Below are 14,160 nucleotides of genomic sequence, written 5' to 3'. Positions count from 1 at the left end.
TCACCAAGTTCTCCTAATTTGGAGAGAAGATTGCTTCAATATTAACTAACACAAACTTTAAATTTTGTGATTTTACTTAGATAATTTGAGGTTAAATAGGATTTGTTTCTCATATTTGTAGAATCATAAATTTGGTTGCTAGCGTTTGAAAGTTTTCCTATTGGTAGAGTCCATCGCTACTACGCTTTCCTTCGCGTTAAGGTTTTTCCTTCTTTCTTTTGCACTCATAAATTTTCTTTTTATTTTTAATTTCATAGTAACTCTCACATCTCTCATCTGTTTTGTTCTAGCGCTTTCTCTCTCTTTCTCAACTTCTTTTCTCGAGATTCTTCAAATGCTTGATTTTTGTCGTTAGTTTTTTTACTTATTATTAGCCGCCGTTGAACGGGGCTGAGAATATATATAATTTAAAGTAATTAAAGATGCAAAACGGCGTCGCCGCCGACGGAGTTTGCTCCTCGGAGTCCGCGAATGGGAGTCGAGATGTTTGGAGTTGTAAAGGTTCCGATTCTTCATCAGCTGATCATCTTGTTATCATGGTCCACGGGATCCTCGGCAGGTGCCTTTCTTTTTCTTCTTAAACTTTTTTTGTTAAGAATTTTGAGATATTTAATTTAATTTACCTTCCTTCTCCTGAGTTGGATTTTGGAGGCTTGAATTAGTTTAGTGGATGCTTAACTTTGTATTATACACATGTTTTTGAGCTTGGTTTGATTGTGATCGGTCTGATTTGAAGTGATTAAATTAAAATTTCGTGATTTTGAGATTAACTCAACAAATGTTGGATTTGAATTGAAAATTTGGCAGTGTTTGACTTTTGCCTGTAGCACCAATATCTTTGTTTTCAATTCTGTGATGATAAATTGTGTTTAAGTTCTATTAGTGATTTTTATAGGATTATTAGTATTAAAAATTCTACTGAAATGGTTTTGGCCCTGGTTTTATGGTTGCTTGTGCAGTTCTTCAGATTGGAAATTCGGAGCTGAGCAATTTGTTAAAAGGCTACCGGATAAAGTATTTGTCCATTGTAAGTAGCATTCTTTTAGGCACCTTTTTTTAACAGAGGGAAAAAAAAAAAAAAGGCTTTCCCCTTTCCTTCCAATTGTTCATATCCCCTTAGATTGCCGGGGATGATGAGTCCATTAATGCATTCATAGTGGCATCAAACACCATTAATTTTATTTTCTTCATTGCTCCAAAACCTCACTTTTATACATGTTTTTTTAGAAATTGTTTTATTCATTTTGAAGTTTTTGAGATCAACAATGATGATATCTAAGTTTCTAGCTAGAGTACTTCTGCTTGATTTCACTTTGTTGATTAATGTGTTCTGCAGGCAGTGAACGGAATATGTCTAAGCTGACTTTAGATGGTGTGGATGTAATGGGTGAACGACTAGCAAAGGAGGTTAGCAATATTTGATAATGTCCTATTTAGGTCATCGAAACCAGTGAAATTTATTATATTACAGGACTATCAGTTTCATATTCCAATATGTTATCGAGAAAAAATGTTTGAATGCTAGGTCCTTGAGGTAATTCAAGAAAAACCAAATTTGTGCAAGATCTCTTTTGTTGCACATTCTGTTGGAGGATTGGTGGCAAGATACGCAATTGGGAGGCTCTATAGACCACCTAAGGAAGAAGTTAAAGAGGATAAATCAGGTGATGGATGCAAGGAGGAACAGAGGGGTACAATTGGTGGCTTGGAGGCTATGAACTTTATCACAGTTGTATCTCCTCATCTTGGTTCAAGGGGTAATAAGCAGGTATGTTTTTTGTATTGACAAATGTTTATGCATATAATAGCCAAAATAAATTATTCTTCTCTTTTGCTATGTATCAGGTGCAAGTACTTGCACTCACTCAAAGATTGCTATGTCGCAGGAGTTTATTCCAACATTACAGGCTTTTGTATATGCCTATATGGTGATTTCAGAGTGTAACTTATTTGTTGCTTCTGAATGAATTTTAGTTTAGTAGATGAGTTTTCTTTACTGCAGTAGTTTATTTGTTGTAAGATAAGATGCTTTCATTTGTTGACTTGCGTTGCTTTCTATGCAACACACTATCTGTCATCCATTTCAGTATGTCAAGGATAGTAGCTGTTGTTGGATTGTCTTTGCTTATTGGTCACTAAAATATTTGTTTCCAGGTACCATTTCTTTTTGGAGTACCTGCTTTTGAGAAAGCTGCTAGTTGTGTTATTCATTGGATATTTAGGAGAACAGGTCGACACCTTTTTCTTACTGATGATGATGAAGGAAAGCCACCGCTGCTTAAGCGGATGCTGGATGATTATGATGAGTTCTATTTCATGTATGCAACTTTCCCTGATGTCTAGATTTCTTTTTATGTAAAGTTACTCGAAATGTCATACTTTTTTGTTCTGAATCTGTAGAATGACTGAAATAGTAGTGAATTCATCTATGCAGGTCTGCATTACGTACATTCAAACGCCGTGTTCTGTATTCCAATGTGGCCTATGACCGTATCCAATTTACATTTTCTGTGTGACTTTAATAACTTCTCCAGATTTTGGTTAATTTGATTTTATTTGTTTCCATTAATGAAATATTGTAAAGATATTGTGGGCTGGAGAACCTCATCAATAAGACGAGACAGTGAACTGCCAAAGGTATTATCATCTTTGTGAAGCTTTTCATTTGACTTCACGTTTGCTACTTTTTGGGGTTGAAGCTGATGAGCAAAAACCTGTATTGTTATTAGTGGGAGGAGTCTCTAAATGAAACATATCCACATATCGTGTATGAAGAACACTGCAAGGCCTGTGATGCTGATCAGCATGCAACTATTTCAATAGAGGATGATGGCTCATCCGACAAGCTAGAAGGTATATGTGCATAACTTTTGATTGTGAAGAAAATAGAAATTATACTTTTGCTAAGTTTACTTTCTTTTAGTGGTTTTCATAATTCCGTTAATTGGATAATGTTGTGCAGAGGAACTTGTGAGAGGCCTATCCCGAGTTTCATGGGAAAAAATAGATGTTAGTTTTCAGAGCAGTAGACAGAGATTTGCTGCTCATAGTGTTATACAGGTTCTCTCTCTTTCTGGAGTTGATAAAAGTTTATCCGGTCATATATGCAGTCAGAAGTTCTTACTGAGCGGAGTTTTGCAGGTTAAAGATGAAGTTATGCATATAGAAGGTTCAGATGTCATCCAACATATGATTGACCATTTTCTTACATGAAACCTTTTGGTGTTTGAGATACACATCATATGAGCAAAGAAGATTAATGCGCTACCTCACTGTATTTGTCGACTGTTAAGTTATTGCTCGAATTCCCATTGGTTGCAGTTGAATGGATCAGTACTCACATTGGTTGGTAAAGATGGCTATGACAAGGGCAATTAAGTCAGCAGTTCATTCATTAATTCTCTCCCCTAAGAAGGATGAATACGGATAAAAATGAAAAGCCCGTTGATTTAATGGTTAAGATTTATAACCATTTTATCACTTTCTAGTTTCTTTTTTCCATGTTAACAAATTACTGTTTCTTTGGACCAAATTAGTCAATAATTGGAACTTTGAAGCTTCTGGTTACTAATTTCTTGATAGTTTCTATTTTTGGTCCATCTATGCGCCTTTTGATGAGATTAATTATCATCGCATTGACATCAAAATTTATGTGTTTGGATTAAAAATATTGAATAAAATTTGTAAATATATGCATATTTAAATTATTTGAAGTTATTTTTAAAAATATTACAACATTTTCAAACAGTAACTTACACTAATATTATCTAAAAAGAAGGCAAGCAATCTGCAAAACGTTTTCAATATATAGTCTGGCAATAATTTTTCCAAAGTAATTTTATAGCCATTAATATGCAAGCAATGGTAATTGTATATTTTCAAATCAATAATACATAAATCATATTTCCTTTGTTATTTAAAACCCTAACAACAAACCCACACAAAATTCAAGGAACACTACATTTTCCCTCTTATTGTATTTTACTACATTTTAAGACCAATCTGTCTTCTTTTTACCTACATAAAATTATATGCTCTCTTTCTTTATAGATACGATTTAGTAGCTTTCCAAGGACTTTAATAAGCTAAACAATAAACATCCTTCACATTTGCCAACCTAGATTTTTACATCCTCCCGTCAATGGTAGAGTCAAAAAAATTTTGGCTGGAATTAAATTGTAATTTCATCATTTTAATAGTCTATATCTTTATAATTTTTAGGGGATTAAATCAAATTTTTATCATTTTTGGGAAGTTAAAGTATAATTTTTACCACTATTAGTTTAAAATTTTATAAATTATAAAGGGTCTAAATGAAGATTTTTTCATTTGGGGGGGGGGGCGGAATGCTGATACATTTTCCCCCTTTAGGACAACATAAGAACTGAACCTAGGTCGGATTGGGTCAATGTAAAATTTTAGGCTCGTTTTCTAGGCCCGAATCCAGTCTAACCCAAATAATGGACCTGAAATTTCACCCAAGTCCGACCTAGATTAAAAATACTAAACCTGAGTCCGATACAACCCACTTGTATTAATTTTTTATATAAAAATAAATTTAAAAAACATAATACATCAAATACACTAAAAATATTAAAATAAATGTTTCTCAACAAATTAAAAATAAATTAAAAAAGTTTTTATACTTAATTAACACTAATATAATTGCAACTTAGCAAGCAAATGACTCAAATAGTAGCAAAATTAACAATAAAAGAAGAGTTATAAAATATCCAAACAATAACAACAAAATAGTAGCAATATAATAATGAAATGGTGACAAAACAGTAAAAAAAAATAGGTTGATTTGAATTGGGCAAACAAAATATCCTATTCAAGGGTTGGCCCATTTAAAAAATAAGCCTTATTATTTTTCTAAAACTTATTTTTCGAACTCATATTTTCACCCAAACTGTATAACTTAGTAGTGAATTTTTTAAGAAAAGGCAACTACCTCTAGAATTTGTATCCCATCTAAAATATGATTTTTCTTTTGCAACTTTTTATGAAATTAGAATTATGGGTTTCTCCTGAGATTTGTAGAAAGCAGATTCATTCTCCTACCTCTTTAGTATTTATTTTATTTTAACCATTATCTACACAATCCCTAAAGAACACGTTAACTTACAAAAAAAAAAATCAGTTAGTGATGAGTAACACATTCATCCAAGTCAAGCGTAAATTCACAAAATTCAGTGGTCTTAAAAAGTGATGAATTTAAACATCTTCTTTTTGGTATACAATAGTTACATGCCTTTGTCGGTTCCTATAAATATTACTCATGAGTACATTTAATTTCCTTGTAATAATGTTAGTTTTATATTTATTTAATCAATAAACTAAAATAATGTTTTTTTAATAGAAGATAGAAGGAAAACAAATCTTAAAATGGGTGGTCCAGTCAACAAACTGGGCCTTATAGCAGCATTTGAAAAATTACGGCACTCAATTGGTCAAACACACTACACTACACTACACTAGTGTCATCCACAGCCTAAATTTGTGAAACACACTGCATTGAAGAAGGTAGTAGTCCAAAAATATCAGGAAATGGATTCTAATCTTTAATGTTAAAGCAATGGGCAAAGAAGAGGAGAAGACAATTTTATTTATTAAGTAAACAGAAGAAAGAACAAATGCAATTTGATCTGAAAATGCTTAGGCTTTAGGCATCCCATCCCTACTCATTACTAAACACTTAAAAAGTAAACACAGCCACATTCCTTGCTAAGCTTTTACATAACCTCAAGCCTGGAATACCCGAACCATGGAAACGATGATAAGGGTGATAAGAGTGGGCCGCCGAATATTTCATTTATATCTTCATTATCCCCGATCCCCGTCTGATTCGACGGCGTTCCACATTCTGCCACCGTTACCTCCTCCTCTCTTCTCCCTGCTTTGGACTCCAACAGGCTCACTCTCTTTTCTCCTTCTCCTTCCTCTTCATTTCTCCTCCTTTTCCCTGACTCTGAGAAATTTGATTTTCCAGCTTCATGAGGAAAATTCAGTATAGCTTTGCTACCGCGTAGCTTAAAGGCAGCTCTATCATATGCTTTTGCCGCTTCTATGGCGGTGTCAAATGTTCCAAGCCAAACCCTTGCCCCTTTCTTGTTAGGGTCTCTAATTTCAGCCGCAAACTTCCCCCATGGTCGTCTTCTGACACCTCTATAATGACTTTTCTCGTATGATTCAACCGCCACCGCAGCCGAATCTGGAACCGGGTTTGGGCCTATGTTAAAACTTGTGGGTGGGATCATAACGTTAATAGAAGGACGACGTTGGCTGAGACTCGATTGTTTTAACCGGGTCGGGCTATAAACATGAGATGACTCGGAATTTGAGAGTTGATAGAAGGGTGGTGGAGTTTCCATGGAAGCAAAATCAGTAAAGAGATGTTGCCTGATAAGTTCTAACTGGGCTGATGTTTCTTCAGAACATGCCATTTTGGTATTTATGATATCAACACCGACAAGAGAAATGGAAGTTGGAGACTAAAAAAAGGGGAAACTGATGGATTTGAGTGGAAAATGGGGAGCGTGGTGGATTCGTATTTATAAGGGAAGAAGAAGCAGAGCTTCCAGGATAAACAATATAAGCTTCCAAAGCGGATTGTCTAACAAATTTATATTTGGCCCCTCATCTTTACATATACTTTCATTGTAGCCATAATTCTATTATTTTTAGGAAAAAGTAAAAGGGTAAACTACCAAAATAGTCACTTTTGTTTGGCTTAGGTTACATTTTAGTCACTTATGTTTGAAATGTTACGTTTTAGTCACTTATGTTATCACGTTGTAACATTTTAGTCACTGAGCCGTTAGTTTCATTAAGCGGTGTAATGAAGAACCGATGTGGCACGTTAAATCATCATTTCAAACAAAAATTCTAGGTTAATTTATACAATCGATCCCTATATTTTTTCATTTGGAGCAATTTAGGGTCTGTTTGATTGACGGAATTGATTTTCCGGAAAATCATTTCCAACTTTTCCAGCATTTGATTGGAGGAAAACATTTTCCATTTGGAAAATGAACTCCAAAACAAGGGAAAATGGGTTACATTTTCCGTGCTCTCCTCTCTATCGCCTCCTTCATTCCTTCCTTCATTTCCTAGAGAAAACCGCTACATTTATCGATTTTCCAAGAACTTGTTTTTTAATTATTCAATACTTGTTTTTTAACACAATTACAAATAATTTATTTGATATTAGTTTTTTCAATTTATAACGATTAATATTGTAGCTTAATAATTGAGTATTATTATAAATAAATCATTGCAATATATGTAAAAATAATTTAAAATATAAAATTTATTAATATATATTAATATATGTAAAACAACTTTTCCGAAAAATATTTTCAAAAAATCGCTAAGCGCAGAAAATATTTTACATGATTCAATCAAACACCGTAAAATATTTTCCAAGAAATCATTTTACGAAAAGTAAAACATTTTCCGTAAATCATTTTACGTAAAATATTTTATCGGCAATTAATTTTTTCTTTTATGGTTTTTAACTTTCTTTCTTTTCCATTCTCTTATGCTTCTCCTTTGTTTTCCTCCTTCTCCATTTCTTTCAACGTAGTTTTTCTATGTTTTATTTTTTTGAACAAGTTAAATATTTCGAGTGAGGCGAGCTTGTGGACTAGTTATAGATGGAAAGCATAGAAAAACTATGTTAAAAGAAATGAAGAAGGGAGGAAAATAGAGGGAGAAGCATAGGAGAATGGAAAAAAAATTAGAAGAACATAAAAGAAAAATTTTAAATTGTTGAAAATGAAAAAATATAGGGACCAATTGTAGAATTTAACCTAAAATTTTGGTTTGAAATGATGATTTAACGTGCCACATCAACTTACCGTTACACCATTGTCGATAATTAACAACCCAGTGACTAAAATGTTACAACATGATAACGTAAGTGACTAAAACGTAACATTTCAAACATAAGTGACTAAAATGTAACCTAAGGCAAACAAAAGTGACTATTTTGATAGTTTACCCAAAGTAAAAAGGGAAGATTATAGTGGAGGAGGGCCCCTTAGATTTTATAAACATTCCACGCCCCAGTAACTAAACAACCAATCAGCACTTAATCCATTACATTAGAGTCTCTGCTCCCAAATCATTGGCAATGTTAACAGTTTCGGATGAATGCAAATCTTCTGCCCCCCTCCGTGCCCCCTACATCACATGCTTAATCGTACAACTAAAATTGATATAATAATAATTAAGAAATTAAAATATAAAAATAAAAATGGCAGAAGATTGTGCAAATTAAGTTAAGTTTTGATAATAAAATCTTCTAAGTGTATCATTTATTTATATATCAATTTATTTGTTCTTCATTCTTTTATTATATGATATATATTACACCCTCAACCTGTTTCTAATATCAATGCTAAGTTGGTTACACAAATTAAAAAATGGCATGCAGAGGGGGCAGGGAATTGGCTTTCCCCTCCAATTTTTTATGCTAAATTTTAACCTTTAGATGACACGAGTGTGGTGTGTTTGAGCAATCGCTTCTCAATTTATCTGTGGTAACAGTTACAGTATCACTGGACCACACCCATTTTACGACTTTGTCCCTTTCTTTCTGGTTTTTTTACGTGCAGGATTAGTGAAATGTCTATGTTTTGTGCACTTTACATCTTAATAATTTATTCAATAAAAATATTATTTAACATAATAAATACTTATAAAACAATTAGTTTATATACGTCCAATATCATTCCAAAATAGTTATTAATGTTTTAGAAAAATAAAACAATAAAGGTAAAGATAAAAGTGTTGTACTATACTATTATTTTATTATAAATATAATATATTGTTAATAATTTCAAATGATCCAAATATGCATTATTTGCCAATTTTATTCTAATTTTTTCTCGCCGCAATTGCGTTTGAATTCAAATACATTTTAATTTCATCTCTCATCCGAGCCAATCTTATTGTCCATCTAAATGCACCCTTAAAGTATGAGAAAATATTTGGTAATTGGTATACTACCGGTAGAATTTTTAGACTCCATAACTAGAGTTAGGGGGTTGACAAGTGTTCTATAGAAATATAGTAAAATGTTAAAAAATAAAGATTAAGAATTTATTGTGGAATAAAAAAAAATTACCACCAATCTACCAATCACTTGATTTTAATTGGAGGTTATAATGCATATATAAGAATAAGATTCCCAAGTTGAAATGAGTGGTAGATATGCGAAGTCAAATTTTTACGTTAAAATCAGTAGAAAGAAAGAAAAAAAGGGTTGCACCGAAAAAATGTTTTAGTTAGAAAAAGAAATGATGTTAGAGGTTGTGTATCAAATTGGTGTATTTAAAATGAGTGAATCTAGTTTCACGTTGAAGCTTGATTAGTTAAATTATAAGATAAATAATAGTACTTTTTTGACTCAATAATATTGGATTTCGACCACGTTGTTTCTAAAAGTCAATAAACAACTTGTATGAGTATATTCACCTCACCTCACTTCATTTTTCCATTCCTTTTCTTTATTTTATGTATATATAACTATATTTTTACTTCCTTTTCAATTCAAATTATTAATTTAATTATCAATGTTACATCAAATTTTACACAGCATAATTTAAGGTTTTCAAGCTCCTACAAATGCTTTATCATTCTTTTACTTTTAAAATGTGTGTGGTAAAGCTCTATTTCTTTATAATTTTATTTTAATTTTAGTGTATAAGATTTGACATGTCATTTCATCGGTTAAATTAACGATTTTCATAATGAAATAACCTTATTGATATAACATTAATAGTTTGAAGGCATAATTAGAATATTTTAAAATTAGAGTCATAGTTTGACAATTAACTCTTCATTTTTGTAGCTGTTTTTCTTAAACTGTTAGAAACCAATTTAACAATTGCGTAATGATAAATTTACCCATTCTTATTTTTGAGTTAAATTCGGTTATCCTTTTAAAAGAGTTGAATTTAACTAATAATCTTTCAAAAAGAATTGAGTATTGTTATTTTTTAACTAAAATGTTAAGTTTTTAAACACTCGCGCATTGCCACACCAACACCAACATAGTTAACAATAAATATTTTAGTTAAGATTGTGATTGGAAGAAGAATATGACACATTGAGATGAAGAGATTAGGCTTAGACATGTATTTTCTAAAAGAACAATTTATATGTTAGTGGGGAAATTGGTTATTTGGTCTACTGATGAAATGGAACTTGTAAATTAACACTCTCCTATTATTTAAATGGTTATAACGTACGAATTGAGGAAGAATTTCAGATTTCCTTTTTTGGAGAAGATTGAGTAGACTGTGGGTGAAACAATTAATAAGTGTTGATGGGGGATTAGGGGATGAAATGCAAATAAGATGTTGCACTGAATTCAACGGATTTAATATTATATGTCTTTGACTGATCAAACAGCTTGAATTCAAATCCATGTGTTTTGAATTGTTGACTAAGTTGTACATCCCCAACCCCAAAATCAAAAAGCTATGCTCCCATTTCTCCAAACCCAAATTCAATTTCCCAACCTTGTTTTTATTTAAACATCAATTTTCTTCCACTATAACTTAATTATTTCTTCTCATTTTTAAATGATTTAAAAGAATCTACATTTACTAAAATACTCGAATTCAATTTGATAACTCGAACCAAACATGTTTTCATGATGCAATCCGTGGCTTTTCAGTTGGACCGCTGTCTCTCTCTCTTTGTCTTTTAAGATATATAAAACTAGTTTTCTTCATGTGTGATGCATAGCATAGGTTTGTTGTACGTATTATTTAATTCTTTTTTGTAAATATATATATATATATAAATTTACTAATATTGTAATCAAAATTAAAAATATATTTTCTATTATCATATTTATTTATGAAATTGGACTTTGGAACATAACAATAATAATTATTTTCAACAAAATAAATTTTATAATTACTTAAATATTTTATTCGATTTTTATTGAAAGTTGATTGATTTTAGTAAAAGGATTTCTTAATTCTAGAAAAGTTCAAAACAATGAAGACTTGAATTGTGATTAAAGAATAATGTTGAGGCCTTTACACAATTTAACAAACATGAATGGGTTTAAAAGGAATTTAGCCATTCCGAAAGCTATAAATCTCTATTTTACCTTAAAAGTTCATTTTACATATTATTTTAATTGAATGAACGAATTTTTGTTTATTTTAAAATTATCATTTTAATTTTAAAAATTTCATTTAAATAAGTGAATAGAATGCTTGTGATAAAATAAATAATGTATATAATAACCATTCATTTTAAAAACAATCATATGATGATGACAATATGCGTTAATTAATATATGGTTATATAAAATTATACAGTTTTTCATAAAATAACTATAGGATATGTATGATATGATCTACATTTGTAACAAAGGCATTTAATATCATTCATAAATTTGGTGATTTATAGAGAAAGATATACACAATATTTAATATTAACTACTTTCAAATACATCACAGGTTTATTTTAGCAATACTGTAATTTCAGACTTGGCTAGTGTTTAACTAATATTTAAGTCAAATAGATTGGTAATGAAATAGAAAGATTAACCAAGCAGTTTGATTGTTGCTATTTTGTTGTTGTTTTGTCACCATTTTACTATTATATTACTACTATTTTGTTGTTATTGTTTGTGATGTCTACTAAACTAACTAATAAATCAACTAAGGTAGGTGCACCTATCAATTAACAATACAACTATGGTGATCACATGTATTGTTCCCTTGAAGACGCAATTACTAGTAATTATCGTCTTTTATTATTTAACCTAACAATTCAAAAGATTAATTAAAACTAAAATTAACTACAAATGCGTCAAACAAATAAACATGAAAATAATAAAATATCAATCAAAACTAAACAATACACAGGTAAGAATCCACCTAGAATTCATCTAAAATTCTCAATCCAATTTATGCAATTTATTTCCTTAGTTTCCTTGATTCGTAGAAATCCCCTAACTTATCATAATATCTCTTTCGAGCATAAAAACAACTAACTCTAGGTTGATTAATTTGCATTTCTTTCTAATTAAAATCCATATTGTTGCATTAATTCGTTCTATAGATTTCCATATTAGATTTGACTCTAATCCGGTAAATTTATGCCGCCTTATTTCTAGGATTGCATGCAACTCCATTCGATTATGCAATATCTAATCATAAGACGGGTCTATTCAACCTCAAACTCATGCACATCAAACATGGGTTAAAACCCTAGAAATAATAACCCAATAACAATTCAGAATTCATAGTCGAAAACAAAGAAACTAAGATTTTATTGCTTAAAATTGGAAATAAAATAATAGAATTCATCATATGATTCATCTCCTCTAGGTATTTAGAAAATTAGTTCATACTCGTAAGAAGAAAAACCAAAAATACAGTATAACCAATAAATAAAAGAAACTCATGATAACTTCCTCAGAAATCAGCTTGGAATCTTTAATCTTGATGGAGATCTACCTCAGAATCAACTTCAAGGATGTTCTTTTGGGTAATTTTCGTGCAAGAACAAGAGGACTACTATTCTCCCTTCTCATTTCCTTATATATGCCTTCTCAAAGTGTCGAAAACCTAAAATCCGAAAATCCTTACTGGTGTCGTACATGAGTCCAGCGAGTTACACGCCCGTGTAGAACACTGTTGACTGTGTATAGCTTCCAAATTAGCTTGGAATCTTCAATCTTGATGGAGAACTGTTTCAAAATCAACTTCAGGGGTGTTCTTTTGGGTAATTTTTGTGCAAAAATAAGACGACTATTGTTCTCCCTTTTTATTTCCTTATATATACCTTCTCAAAGTGTCAAAAACCTAAAAATAAAAAATCCATGTTGGTGTCGTACAGGAGTCTAGTGAGTTACACGCCCTGTCCACACACCCGTGTGGCTCACACGGCCTTGTGGTTCGGCCCTATGAAAAACTGTTGACCGTGTGTAGCTTCCAAACTGCTCCAGTAATGTTCTGATTGTCACTCGTTTTTTGCTCCTATGGTTCCTAAGTGCTCCATAAAGCTTCAAAATATGAATTTAACCGATTAGGAGTATATAATTCACAATTAATACCACTTAATCTCCCAAAAATGTACTAAGAATGAGGCTAAAATATGTTACTTTCGACACTTATCAGTTTGGATATTGTATAACTCTTGTTTTATTAATTTTGCTACTATTTTAAAGGCATTTGCTTGCTAAGTTGCAACTATATTAGTATTATTAAGTATAGAGACATTTTTTAATGTACTTTCAATTTGTTGAGAAACATTTATTTAAATGCTTTTAGTGTATTTGATATATTATATTTTTAAATTTTTATATAAAAATAATATAAAAAATTTGAATATAGGCGGATCGGGTCGGGCTTGGATAAAATTTTAAGCCCATTTTTTGGTTGGCATCAACTCGGCCTAACTCATGATTAGGTCTAATCTACACTGCTATATATAAAAGAAGGGCTTAGGGCCTTCTTTACTTGACACTTGTCCATTTTCCATTTTTTGACATAATAATATAATGGATAAATTTCAATTCTAATCCCTCTATTTTTTTTAGATTATAAAAGGCTTAGGGCCTTCTTTACTTGACACTTGTCCATTTTCCATTTTTTTTGACATAATAATATAGTGGATAAATTTCAATTCTAATCCCTCTATTTTTTTTAGATTATAAAAGGTTAGTTAATTTTCAATTTTGATCCATATTGCGCTCAAATTTCAAATTTAATCTCTATACTTAAATTTTGAAATAATTTGGCACCTCAACACTATAAAAATTCTCTATTAAATTGAGGTCCATTACAATGTTATTTGTTACATGAATATTAAGTGATTATTCTTTTTTAATTTCAAAATGTTACACCAACAAATTTAATAAAAGAGTTTTAACCGTGTTAACTGTTCCCACATTTGAAAGCAGGGAAAATTTATGTGATTCCTCTATGGCCACAACTTGATGCACTGTTATTTTAGAACAAAGTATTGAGATATTTGGTGTAGAGATTTTTAGAAGAGTTAGAGCCCAAAGCATGAAAATCGATTGAGTTAAAATTGAATACTTGAAGAATGGTTACTTGCAGGTCAAGTAAAGTCACTTTCCATATTTAAAGGCCTTAGATTACACTGAGACTCTTATGG

General features: G+C 31.1%; 2 protein-coding genes across 2 annotated transcripts; one reads left to right on the top strand and one right to left on the bottom strand.

The window, feature by feature from the left end:
• Positions 1-3,567, top strand: LOC105764871 (putative lipase ROG1). Its single transcript, XM_012583653.2, has 10 exons — positions 1-559; positions 960-1,027; positions 1,337-1,407; positions 1,526-1,768; positions 2,155-2,318; positions 2,435-2,490; positions 2,585-2,637; positions 2,730-2,853; positions 2,963-3,060; positions 3,142-3,567. Exons 1-10 carry the CDS (start codon positions 423-425, stop codon positions 3,211-3,213), a joined length of 1,086 nt encoding a protein of 361 aa, XP_012439107.1. The 5' UTR covers positions 1-422; the 3' UTR covers positions 3,214-3,567.
• A 2,014-nt stretch (positions 3,568-5,581) lies between these two features.
• On the bottom strand, positions 5,582-6,549 carry LOC105764872 (ethylene-responsive transcription factor ERF105). The gene has a single exon (XM_012583654.2). It carries the CDS (start codon positions 6,444-6,446, stop codon positions 5,736-5,738), a length of 711 nt encoding a protein of 236 aa, XP_012439108.1. The 5' UTR covers positions 6,447-6,549; the 3' UTR covers positions 5,582-5,735.
• Between the last annotated feature and the right edge of the window lie 7,611 nt (positions 6,550-14,160).

This window comes from Gossypium raimondii, chromosome 12, assembly GCF_025698545.1.
Source record: "Gossypium raimondii isolate GPD5lz chromosome 12, ASM2569854v1, whole genome shotgun sequence".
Lineage (NCBI taxonomy): Eukaryota > Viridiplantae > Streptophyta > Magnoliopsida > Malvales > Malvaceae > Gossypium > Gossypium raimondii.
The sequence above is the reverse complement of the archived record's forward strand: the minus strand, read 5'-3'. Positions and strand labels throughout refer to the sequence as shown.